This window comes from Nerophis ophidion, linkage group LG01 (assembly GCF_033978795.1).
Source record: "Nerophis ophidion isolate RoL-2023_Sa linkage group LG01, RoL_Noph_v1.0, whole genome shotgun sequence".
Classification (NCBI taxonomy): domain Eukaryota; kingdom Metazoa; phylum Chordata; class Actinopteri; order Syngnathiformes; family Syngnathidae; genus Nerophis; species Nerophis ophidion.
This window is the reverse complement of record NC_084611.1, coordinates 45285318-45302934: the sequence shown is the minus strand read 5'-3', so window position 1 is coordinate 45302934 and position 17617 is coordinate 45285318. Positions and strand designations below refer to the sequence as shown.

Sequence of the window (17617 nt, the reverse complement as noted above, 5' to 3'; positions counted from 1 at the left end):
CTTTTGAACGTACCTGTCCTGCATGTTCCACTTTTGAACGTACCTGTCCTGCATGTCCCACCTTTGAACGTACCTGTCCTGCATGTTCCACCTTTGAATGTACCTGTCCTGCAGATTGCACCTTGGAACGTACCTGTCCTGCATATTCCACCTTGGAACGTACCTGTCCGGCATAATCCACCTTGGAACGTACCTGTCCTGCATATTGCACTTTTGAATGTACCTGTCCTGCATGTTCCACCTTTGAACGTACCTGTCCTGCATATTGCACCTTGGAACGTACCTGTCCTGCATATTCCACCTTGGAACGTACCTGTCCTGCATATTGCACCTTGGAACGTACCTGTCCTGCATATTCCACCTTGGAACGTACCTGCCCGGCATATTCCACCTTGGAACGTACCTGTCCTGCATATTGCACCTTTGAATGTACCTGTCCTGCATGTTCCACCTTTGAACGTACCTGTCCTGCATATTGCACCTTGGAACCTACCTGTCCTGCATGTTCCACCTTGGAACGTACCTGTCCTGCATATTCTACGTAGTCCTGCTGGCCAGTGCTGCTGACTGAGGTGGCGCTGCCTTGCTCCGTGCGGCACAGCACGATGGCGTACTGGTTGAGGTTCCCTGTCCGCTTCACCGTCACTGCCACTGTGCCCGCCTCCTCCGTCACGTTGTAGCTGTCGGCAGGAAGTCAGCAAACAGTCAGTAGGAAGTCAACAGGAAGTCAAAAAAAGTCAACAGAAAGTCAGCAGGAAGTCAGCAGGGTGTGAGAAGAAAGTCAACAGGAAGTCTACAGAAAAGCAGGAAGTTAGCAAGAAATCAAAAAGAAGTCAGCATGATGTCAACAGGAAGTCAGCAGGAAGTTAACAAGAAAGAAGGAAGCCAACAGGAAGTAATCTAAAAGTCAAAAGAAAGCCAACAGGAAGTCATCAAAAAGTCAAAAGAAGGATATCAACAGAAATTCCACAGGAAGTCAGTAGAAAGTCATCAGGAAACCAGGGGGAAGTTAACATGAGAAGGAAGTCAGTAGAATGTCAACAGGAAATTAGCACGATGTCAGCAGGGTGTTAACAGGAAATAAGGAAGTCAGCAGGAAGTCAAGACTAAGTCAACAAAAAGTCATCAGGAAGTCAAAAAAAACCAAGCAGGAAGTCAACAGGAAGTCAGCGGGAAGTCAACAAAAAGCAGTCAACGGTAAGTCAAGAATAAGTCAACAAGAAGTCAGCAGGAAGTCAAAAGAAGCAAGCACGAAGTCAACAGGAAGTCAGCAGGAAGTCAATAGAAATTCAACAAAAAGTCAGCAGGACATCAGCAGAAAGTCAACAGGAAGTCAGTAGGAAGATAGCAGTAAGCAAACCAGATTTCAACAGGAAGTCAACAGGAAATAAGGAAATTGGCAGGAAGTTAACAAGAAGTCAGCAGGAAGTAAAATAAGTCAACAGGAACTGAGTAGGATGTAACCAGGAAGTCAAAATGCAAGCAGGAAGTCAACAGGAAACCAGCGGGAAGTTAACAGGAGAGAAGGAAGTCAGTAGAGCATCAACAGGAAATCAGCAGGAAGTCAACAGGATATAAAGAAGTCAACAGGAAGTTAACAATAAGTCAGCAGGAAGTAAAAAAAAGTAAACAGCAAGTGAGTGGGACATAAGCAGGAAGTCAACAGGAATTTAACAAAAGTCAGCAGGAAGTCAACAGGAAGACACAAAGAAGTCAACACAGGAAGTCAGCAGGAAGTCAACAAAAAGTCAGCAGGAAGTCAACAGAAATTCAACAAAAAGTCGGCAGGACGTCAGCAGAAAGTCAAGAGGAAGTCAGTAGGAAGATAGCAGTAAGTAAACCAGATTTCAATTGGAAGTCAACAGGAAATAAGGAAATCAGCAGGAAATCAAAAGGAAGTTAACAAGAAGTCAGCAGGAAGTAAAACAAGTCAACAGGAACTGGGCATGATGTAATCAGGAAGTCAAAATGTAAGCAGGAAGTCAACAGGAAACCAGCGGGACGTTAACAGGAGAGAAGGAAGTCAGTAGAACGTCAACAGGAAATCAGCAAGATGTCAGCAGGGAGTCAACAAGATATGAAGAAGTCAGCAGAAAGTCAACAAGAATTCAACAGGAAGTTAGCAAGAAGTCAGCAGGAAGTAAAAAAAAAAAAAGTCAACAGCAAGTGAGCAGGATGTAAGCAGGAAGGCAACAGGAATTTTACAAAAAGTTAGCAGGAAGTCAACCGGAAGACAAAAAGAAGTCAACACGGGAAGTCAGCAGGAAGTCAACAAAAAGTCAGCAGGAAGTCAAAATCAAGTCAACAGGAAGTCAGCAGGAATTCAACAAGAAATTTAACAAGAAGTGAACAGGAAGTGAGCAAAATATAAGCAGGAAGTCAACAGAAATTCAACAAAAAATCAGCAGGACGTCAGCAGAAAGTCAATAGGAAGTTAGCAGGAAGTCAACCAGATTTCAACAGGAAGTCAACAGGAAAGAAGGAAGCCAGCAGGAAGTCAGCAGAAAGTCAACAGGAATTCAGCAGGAAGTCAACCAGATTTCAAGAGGAAGTCAACAGGAAAGAAGGAAGTCATAGGTCAGCAGAAAGTCAACAGGAAGTCAATAAAAGTCAACAGGAAGTCAGCAGTAAGTCAACCAGATTTCAAGAGGAAGTCAACAGGAAAGAAGGAAGTCAGTAGGAGGTCAGCAAAAAGTCAACAGGAAGTCAGCAGTAAGTCAGAAAGAAGCCATTAGGAAGTCAGCAGGAAGTCAGCAGGAAGTCAACAGAAAGTTAGCAAGAAAGCAGGGAGTCAGCAAGAAGTCAAGAGGAAATCAACAAAAAGTCAGCATGAAGTCAATAGAAAAGCAGTAAGTGAAGATGAAGTGAAGAGGAAGTGATGATTGGCGATGTGGCAGAACCTTTGGTGCAGGAAGCTGATGAGGGACCACTGGATGTGGAAGACGTTGTCGCTGACCACGTTGGGCTTGCTGTCCTTCACCAGGAACTTGAAGGTGTCCATGGTCTCCTGGAGGCCGTCCTCGTGGAGAACGTAGCGGATCAGGCCCAGGTTGATGTCAGCTGCAAGGTGCGGTGCGGAGGTTATGTCTCTTTAAGAGTCAGACGTGGCACCACAAGCAAGATGGAGAAGGTCACCTTGGGAGAATGTGCTGATGCGGCTGCCGGGTTGAACTCTGCTCTCCAGGAAGCCGTGTTTGGGCTGGCTGGTGACCTGGTACACCAGCTGCCCGTCCTCCGTGTCGGGGTCCGTGGTCAGCAGCTCCTTCTTGGTGATCAGGTTGCTGGTCTGGGACCGTTCTTCGTGTTAGCATCATCTTCTCATTTTTCTTACTCCATAACGTTCTACCACAGACTATTTCCACGGGCACGCCATAACGTTCTACCCCAGCCCGACAGCCCACGCACCTTGTTGTCCAGGTAATCCAGCCACTGCAGGCCCAGGTTGGTGACGATGCGAGGGGTCCCGTCGTCCACGGGGAGAATGTCGATCTGGAACTTCTGGGGTGCGGCGGTCACGGTCTGGAGAAGAACAACTGCTCAACTTGGAGTTTTTCTCTGTGCTTGAAAAGTCGACTGAAGGCAACTGGAAGCTTCTTGTGGGAAAAGTGCACCTTCCTACCGTGTCTCTGTCTCTGCTGCCCGGGGTCCATCCTGCATAACAGTTGCTCCTACACCTAAGTGTCCGACTCAAGGCCAGATCTGACTTGTCATGTCAGTTCAAGTGCCTGCCACACCATTTAAGGTGGCATAACATGCCATTTAAACCGGCTTTCCACACCATTAAAAATGGCATACCACACCATTTAAAGTGGCCTGCCACGCCATTAAAGTGGCATATCATGCCATTTTATAGGGCATACTACGCCATTTAATATGACATACCACACCATTTAATGTGGCCTGCCATACCATTTAATGTGGCGTACCACACCATTTAATGTGGCCTGCCATACCATTTAAGGTGGCGTACCACACCATTTAATGTGGCCTGCCATACCATTTAATTTGGCGTACCACACCATTTAAAGTGGCTTGCCACACCATTTAATACAGCATACCACACCATTTAACATGGCATACCACACCATTCAATTTGGCATACCACACCATTTCAAGTGGCCTGCCACGCCAATAAAGTGGCATATCATGCCATTTTATATGGCATACGACGCCATTTAATATGACATACCACACAGTTTAACGTGGCCTGCCATACCATTTAAAAGCTTACTGAAATGAGATTTTCCTATTTAAACGGGGATAGCAGGTCCATTCTATGTGTCATACTTGATCATTTCGCGATATTGCCATATTTTTGCTGAAAGGATTTAGTCGAGAACATCCATGATAAAGTTCGCAACTTTTGGTCGCTAATAAAAAAGCCTTGCCTGTACCAGAAGTAGCAGACAATGTGCGCGTGACGTCACTGGTTGTAGAGCTCCTCACATCCTCATATTGTTTACAATCATGGCCACCAGCAGCGAGAGCGATTCGGACCGAGAAAGCGACGATCTCCCCATTAATTTGAGCGAGGATGAGGAAAGTGAGAGTGAAGGACTAGAAGAAAAAAAAAAAAAGACGAGGGCAGTGGGAGCGATTCAGATGTTATTAGACACATGTCCTAGGATAATTCTGGAAAATCCAATCCATCCATCCATCTTCTTCCGCCTATCCGAGGTCGGGTCGCGGGGGCAGCCTAAGCAGGGAAGCCCAGACTTCCCTCTCCCCAGCCACTTCGTCTAGCTCTTCCAGGGGGATCCTGAGAGTACCCAGGCCAGCCGGTAGACATAGTCTTCCCAACGTGTCTTGGGTCTTCCCCGTGGCCTCCTACCGGTTGGACGTGCCCTAAACACCTCCCTAGGGAGGCGTTCGGGTGGCATTCTGACCAGATGCCCGAACCACCTCATCTGGCTCCTCTCCATGTGGAGGAAAAGCGGCTTTACTTTGAGCTCCTCCCGGATGACAGACCTTCTCACCCTATCTCAAAGGGAGAGCCCCGCCACACGGCGGAAAATCTCTTATCTGCTTATTGTGTTACTAGTATTTTAGTGTGATTATATGGTCGTACCTGTACAACCTGAATGTCGGAGGGGTGTGGCCACGGGTGTGGTGACCGCCAGTGTCTCCAAGGGAAGCCACGTTTCTCGAGAAGGCGAAGGCAGCCGGTCGGGCCGGGCTGAGATTTTTTTCCCCCCTTTTTTCTCCACGGTGGAAGTATCTGACGGTCGGGGGTGGCCGGTGGGAGGAGGCAAGAGAGTCCGCAGCTGCATGAGGAACGACGCAAGCTCTCCACTCATGTCTACGGTAAGAGCCGACTTATTACCACCATTTTCTCACCGAAACCTGCCGATTGACAGGTGGTAAGGAACCATGTTCGCTTGACCGCTCTGTTACATAGTAAAGCTTCACCATCATCTTTCGGGAATGTAAACAAGGAAACATCGGCTACATTTGTGTTGCTACAGCTGGCCGCAATACACCGCTTCCCACCTACATCTTTCTACTTTGATGTCTCCATTACGAATTGAACAAATTGCAAAAGATTCAGCAACACAGATGTCCAGAATACTGTGTAATTATGCAATTAAAGCAGACAACTTATAGCTTGGATCGGGCTGGAAAATAATGTCCGCTACAACCGGTGACGTCAAACGCACGCGTCATCATACACGTCATCATACCGCAACGTTTTCAACAGGATACTTCGCACAAAATTTAAAATTGCAATTTAATAAACTAAACCGGCCGTATTGGCAGGTGTTGCAATGTTAAGATTTCATCATTGATATATAAACGTGGTCGGTAGGAGTGGGTTTTAGTAGGCCTTTAAAGCTGCATATCACATTGTGGTATGGCAGTATTTTGAGCGTTTCAGCCACTCCAAAGAGGGGAGGAGTCATGCAGGTTCCTCACCTCCTTGCCAGCGTCCTCCACCACGAAGAGCAGGTTGGTGCCGTCGGCCACGGTGAAGGTGAAGCGGTCCCTCAGGGAGTTGGAGCCATCGTGGTTGTAGCTGACCCGGTTCTGGTAGACGTCGTCCATACTGAAGCTGCTGGTCTGCCGGTAGTGCTGCCCGTTGTTGGTGCGCTCGATGGTGCCGTGCCGGGGAGGCTGCACAACGCTGAACATGATGGACTCCGCCTGAAACACCACACCCTTGCTTCTGACATCCAGTGACTCACAAAATAGGACAAACCTCAAAAATGTGCTAAAACAAACAAAACAAAAAAGCTAACCTACTGGTGTCAGCATGCTAACAGATCACATCCCTAACAAAATAATTACCACTGTGGTGGACATCTGCTAAATTAGCTGGAAGAGAAGTTATCATGCTAAAATGATACTGGTGCATGTGTCAAACACCAAATTGTATAAGTCTGCATTTTTTTTTTCTTCAAATACTAGCATACTAACGTTAGCATACATCAAGTACCAAAATACGACACTGTTGTTTATCGATAAAAGTTGATTAAAAACAACTAGCCTATTGGTGTTAGCGTGCTAACTGGTAGCATTTGAGAAAATATTTGAGGCTGAAGTTTATGCTTGCAAAATAAGCTAATATAAAAGCTAGCATGCTAACATGAGCATACATCAAGTACCAAATTATGACACAGGTGGGGACCTATAACACCTGCTAAAAAAAAAAAGCTCGCCTACTGGCATTAACATGCTAACAGATAGCATTAGTAACCAAAACAATTGACACTGCGAAATTACCTAAACTAACTGTAGCATAAGTCAAGTACCAACATGTATTAATCTGCAATGTACACCTGAAAAATGTGTTAAAATTGCAAGCATGCTAACGTTAAGATACACCAAGTACCAAAATATGACACTAGTGTAAACCTAAAAAAAATGGCTATCATGCTAATGTTACCATGCTAAAATGTTACATTAGCATGTGTCAAACACCAAACTGTAAACACTAGCATGCTACTGTTGGCATACATCAAGTACCAAAATATGACACCAGTGTTTATCGATAAAAGTTGATTAAAAAAAGCTAGCCTACTGGCGTTAGCATGCTAACAGATTGCATCTGAAACAAAATAATTGCAACTGTTGTGTACACCTGCTAAATTAGCTAGAAGAGAAGCTATCATGCCAATGTTAACATGCTAAAATACATAACTCTGCAATAAAACCTGAATTTTTTTTTCAAATACCAGCATGTTAATGTTTGCACACGTCAAATAACAAAATATGACACTAGCGTGTACCTATAAAATTTCCTTAAAAAAAAAAGCTAGCCTACTAGCGTTAGCATGTCATCATTAGCATGCTAACTTTATTTTAGCTAATTTTTACAGCTGAACACCGAAGTGTCCTATAACTTTGTACTTGACACATGCTAAATGTTAGAAAGTAATCATTAGCACGTTACCTTTTTTTATTAGCTAGTCTTCTAGCATTAGCATGCTAACAGGTAGCTTTAGTAAAAAACATGCTAAATTTGCAACAACAAAAAAAGAAGCTATCATGCTAATATTAGAATGCTAAAGTCTGTGCCACAGGCTATTAAGAAAATAGCTAAGGGTCGCACTTATACCCAAGCGAAAGGAAAAAGTGTTGATGTACAGCAGGTGTACAGCAGGGGTCACCAACGCGGGCCCCGCGGGCACCAGGTTGACCGTAATGACCAGATGAGTCGCCCGCTGGCCTATTCTAAAAATAGCTCAAATAGCAGCATTTACCAGTGGGCTGCCTCTATTTTTTAAATTGTATTTATTTACTAGCAAGCTGGTCTCGCTTTGCTCGACATTTTTAATTCTAAGAGAGACAAATCTCAAATAGAATTTGAAAATCCAAGAAAATATTTTAAACACATATTTTTGTTTAAATAAATTCATTTATTTTTTTACTTTGCTTCTTATAACTTTCAGAAGACAATTTTAGAGAAAAAATACAACCTTAAAAATGCTTTTAGGATTTTTAAACACATATACCTTTTTACCGTTTAAATTACTTCCTCTTCTTTCTTGACGATTTAAATCAATGTTCAAGTATTTTTTTTTTTTTATTGTAAAGAATAATGAATACATTTTAATTTAATTCTTCATTTTATCTTCTGCTTTTTCGATGAAGAATATTTGTGGAATATTTCTTCAAACTTATTATGATTAAAATTCAAAAAAATATTCTGGCAAATCTAGAAAATCTGTAGAATCAAATTTAAATCTTATTTCAAAATCTTTTGAATTTCTTTTAAAATTTTTGTTCTGGAAAATCTAGAAGAAATAATGATTTGTCTTTGTTAGAAATATAGCTTGGTCCAGTTTGTTATATATTCTAACAAAGTGCAGATTGGATTTTAACCTATTTAAAACATCCATCCATTTCCTACCGCTTATTCCCTTTCGGGGTCGCGGGGGGCTCTGGCGCCTATCTCAGCTACAATCGGGCGGGAGGCGGGGTACAACCTGGACAAGTCGCCACCTCATCGCAGGGCCAACACAGATAGACAGACAACATTCACACTCACATTCACACACTAGGGCCAATTTAGTGTTGCCAATCAACCTATCCCCAGGTGCATGTCTTTGGAAGTGGGAGGAAGCCGGAGTACCCGGAAGGAACCCACGCATTCACGGGGAGAACATGCAAACTCCACACAGAAAGATCCCGAGCCTGGATTTGAACCCAGGACTGCAGGACCTTCGTATTGTGAGGCAGACGCACTAACCCCTCTCCCACCGTGAAGCCCATGATATTTAAAACATGGCATCAAAATTTTAAAATGAATTAAGATGGAAAAATGACTAATGATGTTCCATAAATCATTTTTAATTTTTTTTTGAAAAGATTCAAATTAGCTAGTTTTTCTTTTCTTTTTTTTAGGGTGAATTTAGAATTTTAAAGAGTCGAAATTGAAGATAAACTATGTCTCAAAATTTAATTTTTATGTTTTTCCTGTTTTCTCCTCTTTTAAATCGTTCAATTAAGTGTTTTTTTCATCATTTATTCTCTACAAAAAACCTTCCATAAAAGGGAAAAAAATGTACGACGGAATGACAGACAGAAATACCCATTTTTTTATATAAAGTGGGGCAAAAAAGTATTTAGTCAGCCACCGATTGTGCAAGTTCTGCCACTTAAAATGATGACAGAGGTCTGTAATTTTCATCATAGGTACACTTCAACTGTGAGACAGAATGTGAAAATAAAATCCAGAAATTCACATTGTAGGAATTTTATAGAATTTATTTTTAAATCATGGTGGAAAATAAGTATATGGTCAACCATTCAAAGCTCTCACTGATGGAAGGAGGTTTTGGCTCAAAATCTCACGATACATGGCCCCATTCATCCTTTCCTTAACATGGATCAATCGTCCTGTCCCCTTAGCAGAAAAACAGCCCCAAAGCATGATGTTTCCACCCCCATGCTTCACAGTAGGTAGGTGTTCTTGGGATGCAACTCAGTATTCTTCTTCCTCCAAACACGACCAGTTGAGTTTATACCAAAATGGATACATGGATGATACAGCAGAGGATCGGGAGAATGTCATGTGGTCAGAGGAAACCAAAATAGAACTTTTTGGTATAAACTCAACTCGTAGTGTTTGGAGGAAGAAGAATACTGAGTTGCATCCCAAGAACACCACACCTACTGTGAAGCATGGGGGTGGAAACATCATGCTTTGGGGCTGTTTTTCTGCTAAGGGGACAGGACGATTGATCCGTGTTAGGTAAGAATGAATGGGGCCATGTATCGTGAGATTTTGAGCCAAAACCTCCTTCCATCAGTGAGAGTTTTGAATGGTTGACCAAATACTTATTTTCCACCATAATTTACAAATAAATTCTTTAAAATTTTCCACCATAATTTACAAATAAATTCTTTAAAATTCATTCAATGTGAATTCCTGGATTTTTTTTTACCACATTCTGTCTCTCACAGTTGAAGTGTACCTATTATGAAAATGACAGACCTCTGTCATCATTTTAAGTGGGAGAACTTGCACAATCGCTGGCTGACTAAATACTTTATTGCCCCACTGTATATAGATTAATTTATTAAAGGTAAATTGAGCAAATTGGCTATTTATGGCAATTTTTTTAAGTGTGTATCAAACTGGTAGCCCTTCGCATTAACCAGTACCCAAGAAGTAGCTCTTGGTTTCAAAAATGTTGCTGACCTGTGCTGTACACTGACTACTCTAAGAGTCACACTTAGGACGGCCCTGAGCGACAGGAAAAAGTGTTGCTGTACAGTGACTACTCTAAGAGGGTGAGTGTTACCTGGGTGTCGGCATCGGTGGCCTTCAGCTCAAACTCGGTGATGGTCTTCCTCACGCCTTCCTGCACTCGCATGCCAGGAACCTGCAGCAGCGGCAGGGAGTCGTCCACGGGCCTGATGCTGATGTAGAAGGTCTGAGCCACCTGCAATCATCATTCATTATTATTGATTATTATTATTATTGATGATGGATTGTAGTTGACCTGGTTGGTGCCGTCTGACACGCTGAAGGTAAAGTGGTCCGCATGTTTCTCCTCCTGGCTGCTGTGGACGTACTGGATGCTGCGCGACACCAAGTCCGCCTGAGTGAACGTGTCGATCCGGGTGCCTACCACACACGATATCACTTTATCATCCACACACCACATACGCTTTTCTTCAAATACAAAATATGCTAACTGCGCACGCATGCTAACTTCTTTTAAGCTCATTTTACAGCCGTAAACCTCAGAGTCCTGTAACTTTATACTTGACACATGCTAACCGTTAGCTTGCTATCATTTTCATTTTGTATGCGAGTTATCACAAAACTTTGTGTTGCCGGCAAGAGGACAAAAGCTGTCTTTCATCTTACCAGGCAAAAGGCTTGTAAAATTCCACTGTGTAGGATGGGAAGCAACATGAAGGTGTCGGCTGCTTTGATGGATTGCAATCCACAGGAAGATTTTGTCTTAACCCGAGAGCTACAAAGAGGAGAGGAAGCAGGGCCTGACTCTCCTCCAGGCACCTTTTCTTTGAACTGTTTTGTAAACAAAGGTACAGCTACAGGTGCTGGTCATATTATTAGAATATCATGAAAAAGTTGATTCATATCATTAATTCCATTTCGAAAGTCAAACTTGTAGAATGTATATATTCATTCCAAACAGACTGATACATTTCAAGTGTTTTTTGCCTAAAAGGAGATGATTATAGATGACAACCAATGAAAACCCTAAATTCAATATCTCAGAAAATTAGAATATAATGAAAAGGTCAGATATGAAGACACCTGGTGCCACACTCTAATTAGCTAACTAACTCAAAACACCTGGAAAAGCCGTTAAATGGTCTCTCGTTTTGATTCTGTATGACGCACAATCATGGGGAAGACTGCTGACTTGACAACTGTCCAAAAGATGACCACTGATACTTTAAAGAAGGAGGGCAAGACACAAAAGGTCATTGCCAAAGAGGTTGGATGTTCCCAGAGCTCTGTGTCCAAGCACATTAATAGAGAGGCGAAGGGAAGACAAAGATGTGGTAGACAAAAAGTGTACAAGCAAGAGGGATAACCGCGCCCTGGAGAGGATTGTCAAACAAAACCGATTCAAAAATGAGGGGGAGATCCACAAAGAATGGACTGCAGCTGGAGTCAGTGCTTCAAGAACCACCGCGCACCGACGTATGCAAGATATGGGCTTCAGCTGTCGTATTCCTTGTGTTAAGCCACTCTTGAGTAAGAGACAACGTCAAAAGCGTCTCGCCTGGGCTCAAGACAAAAAGGAATGGACTGCTGCTGAGTGGTCCAAAGTTAAGTTTTCAGATGAAAGTAAATGTTGTATCTCCTTTGGAAATCAAGGTCCCAGAGTCTGGAGGAAGACAGGAGAGGCACAGAATCCACGTTGCCTGAAGTCCAGTGTCAAATTTCCACAATCGGTAATGGTCTGGGGTGCCATGTCATCTGCTAGTGTTGGTCCACTGTGTTTCCTGAGGTCTAGGATCAATGCAGCAGTCTACCAGGAAGTTTTAGAACACTTTATGCTGCCTGCCGCGGACCAATTTTATGGAGGTGAAGATTTCATTTTCCAACATGACTTGGCACCTGCACACAGTGCCAAATCTACCAGTACTTGGTTTAAGGACCATGGTATCCCTGTTCTTGATTGGCCTGCAAACTCACCTGACCTTAACCCCATAGAAAACCTATGGGGTATTGTGAAGCGGAAGATGCGAGATGCCAGACCCAACAATGCTGAAGAGCTGAAGGCCACTATTAAAGCAACCTGGGCTCTCATAACACCTGAGGAGTGCAACAGACTGGTCGACTCCATGCCACGCCGTATTGCTGCAGCAATTCAGGCAAAAGGAGCTGCAACTAAGTATTGATTGCCGTACATGCTGAAACTTTCATTGTTAATACTTTTCAGGTGGCCCACATTTCTAAAAATATTTTTTTGTACTAGTCGTAACTAATATTCTAATTTTCTGAGATACTGAATTTGGGATTTTCAGTAATCGTCAGTACTAATCATCAAAATTTAAAGAAACAAACATTTCAAATATATCACTATGTGTGTAATGAATTGATATAATATGTAAGTTTCACGTTTTGAATATAATTACTGAAATAAATCAACTTTTTCATGATATTCTAATAATATGAACAGCACCTGTATGTATGACCCCCTTCCTTTAGAAACAGCGGTTGCCGTGTCGTCAGGGAAAGTCCAAATAAAACAGGAGGCGTACAATCTTTGGTCAGAACGTGGTGGGACACTGCACATGGGTGCAGGTCTACTCCTTTATCCTCAATTCAGCCAGATTTAATTCTGTCTCTGTTTGATTCCTTGCTTCTTTGTCTGTTTAATAGATGTCATCAGTGTTTCAACCTGACAGCTAATTTTACAGTCGTATACCTCAGTGTCATATAACTTTGTACTTGACACATGCTAACTGTTAGCACATTATCTTGCTACCTTTTTTTTTTTAGCAAACTTTACAATCGTGCACCTAAGTGTCTTATAACTATGTACTTGACATATGCTAACTGTTAGAATTTTATCATTAGCATGCTACCTTTATTTTTTTAGCAAACTTTACAGTCGTACACCTAAGTGTCCTATAATTTTGTACATGACAAATGCTAACTGTTATAATGTTATTATTAGCATGCTAACTTTTTTAGCACATATTACACTCATACAGTTAAATGCCTACTGAAATGAGATTTTCTTACTTAAACGGGGATAGCAGGTCCATTCTATATGTCATACTTGATCATTTCGCGATATTGCACGTGTGGGGGCTCCTCACATATTCACGTTGTTTTTAATGGGAGCAAAAAGTGCTATTCGGACAGAGAAAACCATAATTTCCCCATTAATTTGAGCGAGGATGAAAGATTTGTGTTTGAGGATATTGATAGTGACGGACTAGGAAGAAAAAAAATAAAAATTGCGTTGCATTGAGACGGATTCATATGTTTTTAGAGACATTTACTAGGATAATTCTGGGAAATCCCTTATCTTTCTATTGTGTTGCTAGTGTTTTAGTGAGTTTAATAGTACCTGATAGTCGGAAGTGTACGTCCACGGCCGGGTGTTGACGCGCAGTGTCTCAGGGAAGTCGACGGCAGCTGTACGGGAGGCGCAAGCTCAGCTGATATCCGGTAAGACGCGACTTTTAAACCACAATTTTCTCACCAAAACCTGCTGGTTGACATATAGTCGGGATCCATGTCCGCTGTGATCCATAGGAAAGTTTCAACTCCGTGAATTTTAAACAAGGAATCACCGTGTGTTTGTGTGGCTAAAGGCTAAAGCTTCCCAACTGTGTCTTTCTACTTTGACTTCTCCAATATTAATTGAACAAATTGCAAAAGATTCAGCAACACAGTTCTCCAAAAGACTGTGTAATTAATCAGACGACATTTAGCTGTGTGTGTGCGTAGCGCTCATACTTCCTAAAAACCCGTGACGTCTTGCGTACACGTCATCATTACACAACGTTTTCAAGACGAAACTCCCGGGAAATTTAAAATTGCAATTTAGTAAACTAAAAAGGCCGTATTGGCAGGTGTTGCAATGTTAATAATTCATCATTGATATGAGGTGGCGACTTGTCCAGGGTGTACCCCGCCTTCCGCCCGATTGTAGCTGAGATAGGCGCCAGCGCCCCCCGCGACCCCGAAAGGGAATAAGCGGTAGGAAATGGATGGATGGATGATATACAAACTATCAGACTGTGTGATGGGTAGTAGTGGGTTTCAGTAGGCCTTTAAGTGTCCTCTGACTTTGTACTTGACACATGTTAACTGTTAGAATGTTATCATTAGCATACTAACTTTTATTTAGCAAAGTTTACAGCCGTACACCTGCAAGTCCTAGAAGTTTACACTTGAGACATGCTAACTGTCAGTGCGTTAAAATTTTAAGCAGAAGATGATGGTGACAGCAGATGTTTTTGGTGCCATTCAGGACAAGCACCCTATGTGTTTTGAAGAGCGGGCTAAGGTAGGTGGCTCACCAGGACTGGCCGCGTGCTCCAAGTGTCCCAGGCTGGTCTGTTTGCTAACATGGAAGACCAGCTCGCTGGGCTCGCTGTCCTGGTCGCTGGCGGACAGCTGCATGGTGGTCAGCTTCTTCCAGGAGTTCTCGTCCAGGACCAGACCTTTGTTGACGTCCACCGTCGGGGGCAGGCGGTCCTCTGCGGCCGGAAGAGGAATTATCACGCACCGAGAACGCTAGCTCCATGCTAATTCACACTGGATATGCCATATACATGCTACTCATTAGCATTAGCCACTGTACATGGCGATTTCAACCCCTCCACATTTTTCCATGTCCTCAAGACGAAGGACAAGATGGAGGACATGATGGAGGACAAGATGGAAGACTTGATGGAAGACAAGGTGGACGACTAGATGGAGGACAAGGTGGACAACTAAATGGAGGACATGATGGAGGACAAGGTGGAGGAAATGATAGAAGACAAGGTGGACGACTAGATGGAGGACAAGGCGGACAACTAGATAGGGGACAAGGTGGAGGACAAGATGGAGGACATGATGAGGACAAGGTGGAGGACAAGATGGAGGACATGATGAGGACAAGGTGGAGGACAAGATGGAAGACATGGAGGATAACATGGAGGACATGATGGATGACAACATTGAGGACATGATGAAGGACAAGATGAAGGACATGATGGATGACAAGATGGAGGACAACATTGAGGACATGATGGAGGACAAGATGGAGGACAAGATGGAAGACATGATGGAGGACAACATTGAGGACATGATGGAGGACAAGATGGAGGACAAGATGGAAGACATGATGGAGGACAACATTGAGAACATGATAGAGGACATGATGGAGGACAAGATGGAAGACATGATGGAAGACATGATGGAGAACAACATGGAGGACAACATAGAGGACATGATGGAGGACAACATAAAGGACAGCATTGAGGACAAGATGGAAGACATGATGGAGGATAACATGGAGGACATGATGGAGGACAACATTAAGGACATGATGGAGGACAAGATGGAGGACAACATTAAGGACATGATGGAGGACAAGATGGAGGACATGATGGAGGACAACATTAAGGACATGATGGAGGACAAGATGGAGGACAACATTAAGGACATGATGGAGGACAAGATGGAAGACATGATAGAGAACATGATGGAGGACAACATTGAGGATATGATGGAGGACAAGATGGAAGACATAATGGAGAACATGATGGAGGACAACATGGAGGACAACATAGAGGACAACATTGAGGACATGATGAAGGACAAGATGGAGGACAACATGGAGGACATGATGAAGGACAAGATGGAGGACAACATAGAGGACATGATAAAGGACAAGATTGATGACAAGATTGAGGACATGATGAAGGACAAGGTAGAGGACATGATGGAGGACATGATGAAGGACAAGGTAGAGGATATGATGGAGGACATGATGGAGGACAAGATAAAGAAGATGAAACCTACCGAGCACACTGATGTAGAAGGACTGATCAATGAGTTTGTTGCCTTCAGGGTCCAGCAGGTTGAAGTTGAAGGACAGACTTCCTCCCTTCTCACCTTTGAGGTGACTGTACAGGACCTCACCTGACACACAATACATGAAGATCATGTCCATGTTGGACATCATTCAGAAGATCCACCGAGCAGGAGAAGTGGACCTCCACCATGGATGTCCACAGTTGGATGTCCAAATCATGATTTTTGATACCTGGCGCCATCTTAGAAGAATGTAACTTTTCCTGTGTCCTCATGCCAATGTTAGCATGCTAACATTTAATGCCAGCATTTTAACTAACTAAAAAAAAATTTAAACACTAAAATCATGACTTTTGATACCTGGCGACATCTTAGAAGCATGCTAACTTCCCTTATGTCATCATGCTAATGTTAGCATTCTACATTTTAACGATAGCTTCTTAGCTTGAGTCCACCACCGGCCAGGGTTGACAACACAGCTAGCAGGCACATTCAAATTTCCAAAATCAGACAATTTTCAATCGACAATAATTGACTGTAAAAACTTTTGAGTGTAAGATGTGGGTTCTTGACTGTCCAACCTTTGTTGACGTCCTCCTGAGTGAAACTGCTGATTGGACCTTTGACCGTCACTTTTTCCACACGTCCGTTCTTGCTGAGCAGGACTTGGCCGCTGGGAGGATCTTTGGTCAGAAGGTATCGGAGCTTCAGGACGTCAGAGTCCAAGTCAGAAGCTTTCAGGTTCTGCTCGCTGATCTTTGACGAAGAACCTTTCCAAAACAAACACAGACATATGTCAAGTGTGAGCCATGACTCTGTATACACACATACATACTAGATATATTATATACATATATATATATATTATATACATATATGTATATATATATATATATATATATATATATACTGTATATATATATATATATATATATATATATATGTGTGTGGGAAAAATCACAAGACTACTGAGATGAAGTAGTCTTGTGATTTTTCCCACACACACATATATTGCGCTCTACCACGGTATCGAGCACTATTCTCTGGATAATCAAATTAAGATATATATATATATATATATATATATATATATATATATATATATATATATATATATATATATATATATATATATATACATATATATATATATATATATATATATATATATATAAAACATACATATATATATATATATATATATATATATATATATATATATATTAAGGCTGCAAATCTTTGGGTGTCCCACGATTCGATTCAATATCGGTTCTTGGGGTCACGATTCGATAATATATCGATATTTTTGATTCGATTCAATTCTCGATTTAAAAAACGATATTTTTCCGATTCAAAACTATTCTGTATTCATTTAATACATTGGATTTCAGCAGGATCTACCCCAGTCTGCTGACATGCAAGCAGAGTAGTATATTTAAAAAAAAAAAAGCTTTTATAATTGTATACAAGTACAACCCATTTACCATTTACCATTTAAAGGACACTGTTTTATCAACTGATTGCAATAATGTGAATTTGTTTTAACTATTAAACAAACCAAAAAATATGACTTATTTTATCTTTTTGAAAATATTGTTCTTTTTTTATTTTTATAAATGTCTAATGATAATGTCAATGAGG

The 17617-nt window shown here is 42.1% G+C and overlaps 1 protein-coding gene across 1 annotated transcript in view; it reads right to left on the bottom strand.

Annotated features, from left to right (window-relative positions):
* Positions 1-17617, bottom strand: part of fras1 (Fraser extracellular matrix complex subunit 1) — a 278952-nt gene that overhangs the window by 17574 nt on the left and 243761 nt on the right. Inside the window, exons 44-53 of the mRNA XM_061904877.1 lie at positions 16558-16746; positions 15965-16084; positions 14473-14652; positions 10449-10573; positions 10248-10388; positions 5914-6141; positions 3406-3519; positions 3136-3286; positions 2901-3060; positions 524-680 (exon numbers count right to left, since the gene is read on the bottom strand). Of these exons, the coding sequence (XP_061760861.1) occupies positions 524-680; positions 2901-3060; positions 3136-3286; positions 3406-3519; positions 5914-6141; positions 10248-10388; positions 10449-10573; positions 14473-14652; positions 15965-16084; positions 16558-16746 (1565 nt within the window). The remainder of the gene's footprint in view (positions 1-523; positions 681-2900; positions 3061-3135; positions 3287-3405; positions 3520-5913; positions 6142-10247; positions 10389-10448; positions 10574-14472; positions 14653-15964; positions 16085-16557; positions 16747-17617) is intronic.